Source organism: Mustelus asterias, chromosome 21, assembly GCF_964213995.1.
Source record: "Mustelus asterias chromosome 21, sMusAst1.hap1.1, whole genome shotgun sequence".
NCBI classification, from domain to species: domain Eukaryota; kingdom Metazoa; phylum Chordata; class Chondrichthyes; order Carcharhiniformes; family Triakidae; genus Mustelus; species Mustelus asterias.
Genome location: NC_135821.1, coordinates 10473752 through 10485043, shown reverse-complemented (window position 1 = coordinate 10485043; position 11292 = coordinate 10473752). Strand labels below are relative to the sequence as shown.

The 11292-nt window shown below is 46.2% G+C and overlaps 1 protein-coding gene across 1 annotated transcript; it reads left to right on the top strand.

Moving 5' to 3' along the window:
• Positions 1–218: 218 nt before the first annotated feature.
• On the top strand, positions 219–7384 carry LOC144508923 (ferritin, higher subunit-like). The gene is made up of 4 exons (XM_078237137.1): positions 219–320; positions 2727–2873; positions 3137–3262; positions 7229–7384. Exons 1-4 carry the CDS (start codon positions 219–221, stop codon positions 7382–7384), a joined length of 531 nt encoding a protein of 176 aa, XP_078093263.1.
• The last annotated feature ends 3908 nt before the right edge of the window (positions 7385–11292 follow it).

Here is an 11292-nt window from a genome sequence, read left to right as displayed (position 1 = left end):
GGCTCCCCAATCCTACCCTGTGTTGATTGGAATCCAATTGGACAAGGCAGCTCTCTGATTGCTTAACAAGAGTGTTTGGCCATCATTGGTGATGTCATTTCCTGTTTGATACAATTGCTTTGTGGTCCTGGGGTATAAATCCAAGTCCTCTAGCTGGGAGTGTGTAGGTTTTGTTGGTGTTTGTCCTCAATTTGGGAACAGAAGCTCACAGTCACAAAATGGACTCCCAGATTTCCCAGAACTATCACCAGGATTGTGAAGCTGGTGTCAACAAGCAGATTAACCTGGAGCTCACTGCCTCCTATCTCTATCTTTCTTTGGTGAGTCTTGTCTCTCTGGTTGTGCCTAGGCATTGGTAGTCATATGACTGCACCTAGTCTGCTAATTGGCTGCTGAATGAATGATTATACACAGAGCAAAAGTGTTCTTAATCTTTGAATAGTTAGTCTCAGAATGTTACTGGCACTTATTGTCCATCCCATTAACTGCCACAACCGAATGGAATGCTTCATTATTCCAAAAGAGAGTTGAGTCAACAAAGTTGGTCAAGGAATGGAGTCCCATTGGCCAGACTGGCTTTTATTTTAATTCATTCGTGGGACATGGGTGTCGCTGGCTGGGCCAGCATTTATTGCCCATCCCTAGTTGCCTGAGGGCAGTTGAGTCAACCACACTGCTGTGAGTCTGTAGGCCAGACTAGGTAAGGATGACAGATTTCCTTCCCTAAAGGACATTAGTGAATCGGATGGGTTTTTCTGACAATTGGCAATGGTTTCGCGGTCATCAGTGGATTCTTAATTTCAGTTATTTGTCATTGAATTCCAGTTTCACCATCTACAGTGGTGTGATTTGAACCTGAGTCCCCAGAACATTAGCTGAGTTTCTGGATTATTAGTCTGGTGATAATACCACTAGGCCATCGCCTCCTGCTTTTATTGATGACTATGTTCAGCTTTGTGCTCATTCTAATTCGATTCCAGCTTCCACAACAAAAAACAGAAAATGCTGGAAAATCTCAGCAGGTCTGACCGCATCTGCAGGGAGAGAATAAAGCCAATGTTTTGAGTCTAGATGACCATTTGTCAGGCTCTCCAGTATTTTGCTAGTTTTCAGACTGCCTTAGATCTTGAACAATGTGTTCTCTGGGTTATGAACCTGTAGCTTCATTAGTACATCAAGGTCTTCTCGGCGGCACGGTAGCACAGTGGTTAGCACTGCTGCTTCACAGCTCCAGGGTCCCGGGTTCGATTCCTGGCTCGGGTCACTGTCTGTGTGGAGTTTGCACATTCTCCCCGTGTCTGCGTGGGTTTCCTCCGGGTGCTCCGGTTTCCTCCCACAGTCCAAAGATGTGTGGGTTAGGTTGATTGGCCATGCTAAATTGCCCCTTAGTGTCCTGGGATGCGTAGGTTAGAGGGATCAGTGGGTAAAATATGTGGGGGTAGGGCCTGGGTGGGATTGTGGTCGGTGCAGACTCGATGGGCCGAATGGCCTCCTTCTGCACTGTAGGGATTCTATGATTCTATGATTTGGAGATACTATATATTGGAAGTTGATTGGAAAATGGTAGCAATTTAATCATAAGAAATAAGAAATAGGAGCAGGAGTGGGCCATCTAGCCCCTCGAGCCTGCCCCGCCATTCAATAAGATCATGGCTGATCTGGCGTGGATCAGTACCACTTACCCGCCTGATCCCCATAACCCTTAATTCCCTTACCGATCAGGAATCCATCCATCCGCGCTTTAAACATATTCAGCGAGGTAGCCTCCACCACCTCAGTGGGCAGAGAATTCCAGAGATTCACCACCCTCTGGGAGAAGAAGTTCCTCCTCAACTCTGTCTTAAACCGACCCCCCTTTATTTTGAGGCTGTGTCCTCTAGTTTTAACTTCCTTACTAAGTGGAAAGAATCTCTCCGCCTCCACCCTATCCAGCCCCCGCATTATCTTATAAGTCTCCATAAGATCCCCCCTCATCCTTCTAAACTCCAACGAGTACAAACCCAATCTCCTCAGCCTCTCCTCATAATCCAAACCCCTCATCTCCGGTATCAACCTGGTGAACCTTCTCTGCACTCCCTCCAATGCCAATATATCCTTCCTCATATAAGGGGACCAATACTGCACACAGTATTCCAGCTGCGGCCTCACCAATGCCCTGTACAGGTGCATCAAGACATCCCTGCTTTTATATTCTATCCCCCTCGCAATATAGGCCAACATCCCATTTGCCTTCTTGATCACCTGTTGTACCTGCAGACTGGGCTTTTGCGTCTCATGCACAAGGACCCCCAGGTCCCTTTGCACGGTAGCATGTTTTAATCATCAGACATTTCTAATTTTATAATCTAGAATTGACTTTTTAAATCCTCACTTCAATGGTGTTTATAATTTAGTTTTTCCAATATTGACTTTCTACACTTCAATTAATATTCAATTTCGGTGCAAATGCTAAACCAATATTTGCACTTTTCTTGCACAGTTGGATTTTATGTTCATTGAAACTGTGCTTCCAACACCAGAATATTTGAGGGTTGTCCTGTTCCAATTCTACTATCTAATCATTACAATTAGAATCAGACATTGGGTTACAGACCATTCGATATCCCCAAAGCAGGGAGGATAATATCAAGTGACTTCAATATGAAGAGTCAGTTTGATTAGAAATCTGGACGAGGACTTGGGGCCTCCGTGTTGTGTTTAATGGAATTGGGATTGTTCTCTTTCAGACATCTTTCTTTGACCGAGATGATGTCGCCCTCGACAATTTCTCCCACTTCTTCAAACATCAGTCCCAGGAGAAGCGGGAACACGTGGAGAAGCTGATGAAATTCCAGAATAAACGTGGAGGCCGCATCCTCCTCCAGGATGTGAAGGTGGGAATTTGAGGGGGGAGGGGGATGGCTGCTTTAATGATGAGGTTTCAAGTCATTGGACTGACAGAATTATCAGCAGAACAATCTTGCTGTGTGGGCACTGAGAAACACCTCTTTATACAAGAGGAGCTTTGAATTGTCCCGTAACTCTGCAAAAACTGGGAAATTGTTGACCTGATCCTGAACTCCTTCTTCCTTCTCTCGGTCCAAATGGACAAGCTGAAAGCTCCCTGAAATAACTGGCCTGTCTTTCTCCATTGTAGAAGCCAGAGAGGGATGAGTGGGGCAACAGTCTACAGGCAATGCAAGTTGCCCTAGATCTGGAGAAGAATGTGAACCAGAGTCTCCTGGATCTACACCAACTCGCCACCACCCAGACTGACCCTCACGTAAGCTTCACTTTGTCGTAACTCTGATCTGCCACAGTAACTTGTCACATTGATGTCTGTGGTAGTGGGATCCTGCTGTGCACATTGTTGCTCCATTTAATTTCCCTGGCACAGACTGGAAAGTGCTTAGAGCTGGGGGTCCGGACGGGGAGGAATTTGTAAAATGCGTACTGGAAGGTTCTTTGGAACAGTATGTAGATAGCCTGACTAGAGAGGGGGCTATACTGGACCTAGTTCTAGGAAATGAGCCCGGTCAGGTCGTCAAAGTTTCGGTAGGGGAACATGTGGCAAATAGTGACCACAACTCTGTTAACTTTAGGATAGTAATGGACAAGGATGAGTGCTGTCCTACGGGCAGGGTGCTAAATTGGGGGAAGGCTAACTATAGCCGGATTAGGCAGGAATTGGTGGATGTTGATTGGGAGAGGATGTTCGAGGGTAAGTCCGCGTCTGGCATGTGGGAGTCTTTTAAGGAACTATTGATAAGGCTGCAGGATAGGCATGTGCCTGTAAAAAGGAAAGATAGGAAAGGTAGGATTCGAGAGCCGTGGATAACCAGGGAAATTGAGGATCTGATTAAAATGAAAAGGGAGGCGTACGTTAAGTCCAGGCAACTGAAAACAGATGGAGCTCTGGAGGAATACAGAGAGAGTAGGAAAGAACTCAAACGGGGAGTTAGAAGGGCAAAAAGAGGTCACGAGATGTTCTTGGCAGGCAGGATTAAGGAGAATCCTAAGGCATTCTATTCATACGTTAGGAACAAAAGAGTTGTCAGGGAGAAAATCGGACCACTCAGGGACAAAGGAGGGGAATTATGCTTAGAACCCAAGGGAATAGGGGAGATCCTAAATGAATACTTTGCATCGGTATTCACGAAGGAGAGGGACGTGTTAACCGGGAGTGTCTCGGAGGGAGGTGTTGACCCGTTAGAGAAAATCTCCATTACAAGAGAGGAAGTGTTAGGTTTTTTAGGGAACATTAAAATTGACAAAGCCCCAGGGCCTGATGGCATCTATCCTCGACTGCTCAGGGAGACGAGAGATGAAATTGCTGGGCCTCTGACGGAAATCTTTGTCGCTTCTTTGGACACGGGTGAGGTCCCTGAGGATTGGAGGATAGCGAATGTGGTCCCATTGTTTAAGAAGGGTAGCAGGGATAACCCAGGAGATTATAGGCCGGTGAGCTTGACGTCCGTGGTAGGGAAGTTGTTGGAGAGGATTCTTAGAGACAGGATGTATGTGCATTTAGAACGGAACAATCTCATTAGTGACAGACAGCATGGTTTTGTAAGAGGGAGGTCGTGCCTTACAAATTTGGTGGAGTTTTTTGAGGAAGTGACAAAAACGGTTGATGAAGGAAGGGCCGTGGATGTCGTCTATATGGATTTCAGTAAGGCATTTGACAAAGTCCCACATGGCAGGTTGGTTAAGGCTCATGGGATACAAGGAGAAGTGGCTAGATGGGTGGAGAACTGGCTTGGCCATAGGAGACAGAGGGTAGTGGTCGAAGGGTCTTTTTCCGGCTGGAGGTCTGTGACCAGTGGTGTTCCGCAGGACTCTGTACTGGGACCTCTGCTATTTGTGATATATATAAATGATTTGGAAGACTGTGTAACTGGTGTAATCAGCAAGTTTGCGGATGACACGAAGATGGCTGGACTTGCGGATAGCGAAGAGCATTGTCGGGCAATACAGCAGGATATAGATAGGCTGGAAAATTGGGCGGAGAGGTGGCAGATGGAGTTTAATCCAGATAAATGCAAAGTGATGCATTTTGGAAGAAATAATGTAGGGAGGAGTTATACAATAAATGGCAGAGTCATCAGGAGTATAGAAACACAGAGGGACCTAGGTGTGCAAGTCCACAAATCCTTGAAGGTGGCAACACAGGTGGAGAAGGTGGTGAAGAAGGCATATGGTATGATTGCCTTTATAGGACGGGGTATAGAGTATAAAAGCTGGAGTCTGATGATGCAGCTGTATAGAATGCTGGTTAGGCCACATTTGGAGTACTGCGTCCAGTTCTGGTCGCCGCACTACCAGAAGGACGTGGAGGCATTAGAGAGAGTGCAGAGAAGGTTTACCAGGATGTTGCCTGGTATGGAGGGTCTTAGCCATGAGGAGAGATTGGGTAGACTGGGGTTGTCCTCCTTGGAAAGACGGAGAATGAGGGGAGATCTAATAGAGGTGTACAAGATTATGAAGGGTATAGATAGGGTGAACAGTGGGAAGCTTTTTCCCAGGTTGGAGGTGACGATCACGAGGGGTCACGGGCTCAAGGTGAGAGGGGCGAAGTATAACTCAGATATCAGAGGGATGTTTTTTACACAGCGGGTGGTGGGGGCCTGGAATGCGCTGCCAAGTAGGGTGGTGGAGGCAGGCACGCTGACATCGTTTAAGACTTACCTGGATAGTCACATGAGCAGCCTGGGAATGGAGGGATACAAACGATTGGTCTAGTTGGACCAAGGAGCGGCACAGGCTTGGAGGGCCGAAGGGCCTGTTTCCTGTGCTGTACTGTTCTTTGTTCTTTGTTCTTTGTTCTTTATTTCCTACAACAGTGGCTATACTAAAGCACTTGAGGCCCATCGAGTCTGCACTAACACACAAGAAACAACTGACCTCCCTCCTAATCCCGTTTACCAGCACTTGCTCCATAGCCTTGAATGTTATGACGTGCCAAGTGCTCATCCAGGTACTTTTCAAGGATGTGAGGCATCCTGCCTCCACCTCCCTCCCAGGCATTCCAGACAACCAGCACCCTCTGGGTAAAAACATCTGGTGCCCCCTTGTAACTGAACTTTCAACTAAGGGGAACAACTGCTCCTTATCCATTCTGTCCATGCCCCTCAACCTTGATGAGGGGCAACCTGAGATTTTCTGTTCCAACAACAAACAACCCAATACTATCCAACATATCTCCATAACTTGATGCTCTCACCCAGGCAGCAGCCTGGTGGATCTCCTCTGCACCCCCTCCAGTGCAATCACATCCTTCCTATAATGTGGTGACCAGAACTGCAGTGCTCCAGCTGTGGCCTCACAACTCCAACATCACTTCCCTGCTTTTTGTAACACTTCCTAGTTTCATGCCATTCATTGAATAGAATCCCTACAGTGCAGAAGGAGGCCATTTGGCCCATCAAGTCTGCACTGATCACAATCCCACCCAGGCACTATTCCCATAACCCCACATATTTACCCTGCTAATCCCCTGACGGGGTCAATTTATCACGGCCAATCCACCTAACCTGCACATCTCTGGACTGTGGGAGGAAACCGGAGCACCCGGAGGAAACCCACGCAGACATGGGGAGAATGTACAAACTCCACACTGACCCGAGGCTGGAATTGATTCCAGGTCCCTGGCACTGAGGCAGCAGTGCTAACCACTGTGCCACCCATTCCTTGTCAAATTATTCCTTCCAAAGTGTCACCTCACACTTTTCAGGTTAAATTCCACTTGACCATTCCTAGTCCAAAACACTGGCTTCCAGTCACTAAATCAGCCTTCTGTCATCACCCTCTGGTTCTGAAAACTGAACCAATTTTGCATCCATTATATCAAATTTCCCTAACCCTGTATCCCATGTGCCTTCTTTACAAGTCTCCCACATGGAACACTTGTCAAAGGTCTTTCCTGCAATCCACTGCACTGCATCAACTGCACTGCCCTCATCTATACATGTGGTCACCACTTCCAAATGCAATCAAATTTGTTAGGCATGACCTCCCTCAGAAGCCATGCTGACTATCCCTGATCAAGCCTTGCCTCTCCTAATGGAGATTGGCTCCTTCAGAAGTGTCTCTAATAGTTTACAGCAAATGCAGGATATCCCAATTGATTTTAGTATTGGCAAAGTTTCAAGAGATGGCTGGATTATGCCAAACCAACACGGGTGTGAAGAGAATTGGTTCTGCAGGAACTCCACATTCTTTTGACTGTCAATATTTCTTCCTCTTCCAGCTGTGTGACTTTCTGGAGACTCACTGTCTGGATGAGCAGGTCAAGACCATCAAGCAACTTGGCGACCACATCACCAACTTGAAGCATCTGGGAGCCCCTGAGAATGGGATGGGAGAGTACCTGTTTGACAAGCTCTCACTGGAGGAGAGCACTTAATGTGACATCTAGTGTTGGATTGGAGATGGCTTTGCTGCTGTGAGATGTGTTTCCAATTACACCTGGACCACTTGGCTTTCTCCAGGAAGAATTGAATTGTCACATAATTGAAATAAAACAAAATCTTTCTCTGATCTTGTCTGTTACCCTTCATTCAGCATCTTTTATTTGACTCCTTAATGCTCACTGCTTAGCCATAGATCTTTACAGCATGGAAACAGGTGTTTTGGCCCTACTTGTCCATGCTACCCAGTTTTACCACTGCCAACTGTCCACATTTGGCCCATATCCCTCTACACCCATGTAACTCAACTCGTATCAAATGGGACAAGGCCACTCAAGCCTGTTCTGCCATTCAATGAGATCTTGGTTGTTCTTACTGTAACCTCAGTCCCTTTCTACCTGTGACCTTTCACCTTGTCAATCAAGTATCTATCTAGTTTTTTGGAGGAAGAGGTCCAGAGACTCAATCCTTGCAAACAGGGACAATATTCTTGTTCTTAATGAGCAGTCACTAATAAACAGTGACCTCTGATTCTGAGAGGACGCATCCTCTCTGCATCCAACCTGTCAATACCCCTCGGTGATGATTAGACTGTATCTCCCCTAGACTCTCCCGCAGATCCATGAACTTGTCATTCCAATTGACATCCTGCATTCTGAAGGGTGAAATTGGGTGAGGGAGGTGGCAAAAGTTGAACAAGAATTTTTAATCACCATTAAATGTTTTCTTAATGGCCTTTCAAAGGTCTCATGAAATACAGCCCCTGTGTTTGAATGCATTTTCCATGCCCTACTCCAATGCAGGAATATACCTACAAGGAATCTTTTGGGTAAGACTATCAGATATAGGAGCAGAATTATGCCACTCGGCCCACCAAGTTTGCTCCACCATCCCATCATGGCTGATATTTTTCTCATCCCCATTCTCCTGCTTTTTCCCCATAACCCCTGGTTCCCCTTTATTAATCAAGAACCTATCTATCTCTGTCTTAGACACTTAATGACCTGGCATCCACAGTCTTCTGCAGCAGAGAGTTCCACAGATTCACCACTCTCTGGCTGAAGAAATTCCTCCTCATCTCTGTTTTAAAGGATCGTCCCTTTAGCCTGAGGTTGTGCCCTCTGGTTCTAGTTTTTCCTACTAGTGGAAGAATCCTCTCCACGTCCACTCTATCCAGGCCTTGCAGTATCCTGTAAGTTTCAATAAGATTTCCCCTCATCCTTCTAAACTCCGAGTACAGACCCAGAGTCCTCAACTGTTGCTCATACAACAAGCTCTTCATTCCAGGGATCATTCTTGTGAACCTCCTCTGGATCCTTTCCAAGGCCAGCACATCCTTCCTTAGATATGGGGCCCAAAACTGCTCACAATACTCCAAATGGGGTCTGACCAGAGCTTTATACAGCCTCAGAAGTTATCCCTGCTCTTGTATTCTAGCCCTCTCAACATGAATGCTAACATTGCATTTGCCTTCCTAACTGCCAACTGAACCTGCACGTTAACCTTAAGAGAATCTTGAACAATGACTCCCAAGTCCCTTTGTGCTTCTGGTTTCCTAAGCATTTTCCCATTTAGAAAATATCTATGCCTCCATTCCTCCTTCCAAAGTGAATAACCTCACACTTTACCACATTGTATTCCATCTGCCACTTCTTTGCCCACTCTCCTAACCTGTCCAAGTCCTTCTGCAACCCCCCTGCTTCCTCAATACTACCTGTCCCTCTACATATCTTTGTATCATCTACAAACTTAGCAACAGTGCCTTCAGTTCCTTCCTCCAAATCGTTAATGTTTATTGTGAAAAGTTGTGGTCCCAGCACTGACCCCTGAGGCACACCACTAGTCACCGGCTGCCATCCTGAGAAAGGTCCCTTTATCTCCACTCTCTGCCAGTCAGCCAATCCTCTATCCAGGATCTTACCCTTACCACCATGGGCACTTAACTTATTTAACAGTCTCCAATGCGGCACCTTGTCAAAGGCCTTCTGGAAATCTAAATAAATCACGTCCACTTGTTCTCCTTTATCTAACTTCCTTGTTATCTGCTCAAAGAACTCTAACAGATTTGTCAGACATGACCTCCCCTTGACAAAGCCGTGCTGACTCAGTCCTACTTTACCATGCACTTCCAGGTACTCTGGGATTTCATCTTTAATGATGGACTCTAAAATCTTGCCAATGACCGAAGTCGGGCTAACCGGCCTATAATTTCCCATCTGCTGCCTCCCTCCCTTCTTAAACAGCGGTGTTACATTAGCTACTTTCCAGTCCTCTGGTACCCTCCCTGCCTCCAGTGATTCCTGAAAGATCACCAACAATGCCTCCACAATTTCCTCAGCTATCTCTTTTAGAGCCCTGGGGTGCAGTCCATCCGGTCCAGGTGATTTATCCACCTTCAGACCTTTCAATTTCCCCAGAACCTTCTCTTTAGTGATGGCCACTAGACTCACCTGTGCCCCCTGACTCTCCTGGAGCTCTGGCATCCCACTGGTGTCTTCCACTGTGAAGACTGATGCAAAGTAACTATTCAGATCCTCTGCCATTGCTTTGTTTCCTACTTTTCCTTCTCCAGCCTCATTTTTCAGTGGTCCAATGTCTATTTTTGCCTCTCTCTTAACTTTCATATATTGAAAAAAACTCTTCCTATCTTCTTTTATATTACTAGCTAGCTTACACTCATATTTCATCTTCTTCCCCTTATTGCTTTTTTAGTTGTCCTCTGCTCACTTTTAAAAGCTTCCCAATCCTCTGGTTTCCCACTAATCCTCGCCACTTTGTATGCTTTTTCTTTTGCTTTTATGCTCTCCTTGACTTCCCTCGTCAGCCATGGATGCCTCATCCTCTCCTTAGAGTGTTTCCTCCTCCTTGGGATGAATTTCTGTTGTGCCTCCCAAGTAACCCCCAAAAACTCCTGCCATTGCCATTCCACTGTCTTCCCTGCTAGGTTTCCTTTCCAATCAATCAACCCTGGCCAGCTCCTCCCAACTGAACATTACACTACCCAAGCTGCTTCAGAATGGCTGACCAATGCATTCCTGCCACAAGAGGAAAGATTCCCAGAAGGAAAAGAAACAATTAAATGGGGAAATAAGAATATTGGTCCCAACTGGGGCAGCACAGTGGTTAGCAGTGCTGCCTCACTGCTCCAGGGTCCGATTCCTGGCTTGGGTCACTGTCTGTGTGGAGTTTGCACGTTCTCCCCGTGTCTGCGTGGGTTTCCTCTGGGTGCTCCGGTTTCCCCCCATAGTCCAAAGATGTGAGGGTTAGGTGGATTGGCTATGCTAAATTGACGCTTAATGTCAGGAGTACTAACTAGGGTAATGCTTATTTCCCCAACACCTTGTAGACATATTCCTATAAGGCATGGAGAAGACAGTAAAACACAAGCCAGGGAGACACAGTGGAGAGCTTGATTTAATTATGCATTTGGAAAATTAAAAACACTCCCTGTTGAATAAAAGAGATTCTTGTTCCACTTTTGGAACCCGCCCCCCTGACAAATTTCACCCTGTAAGAAGTTTAACAACACCAGGTTAAAGTCCAACAGGTTTATTTGGTAGCAAAAGCCACTAGCTTTCGGAGCCTTAAGCTCCTTCTTCAGCTGAGTGGGAGTTGTGTTCACAAACAGGGCATATAAAGACAAACTCAATTTACAGAATAATGGTTGGAATGAGAATACTTACAGCTAATAAAGTGTACAACCGCCATAGAAATCATAGAAACCCTACAGTACAGAAGGAGGCCATTCGGCCCATCGCGTCTGCACCGACCACAATCCCACCCAGGCCCTACCCCCACATATTTACCCATTAATCCCTCTAACCTACGCATCTCAGGACTCTAAGGGGCAACTTTTTTTAACCTGGCCAATCAACCTAACCCACACATCTTTGGACTGTGGGAG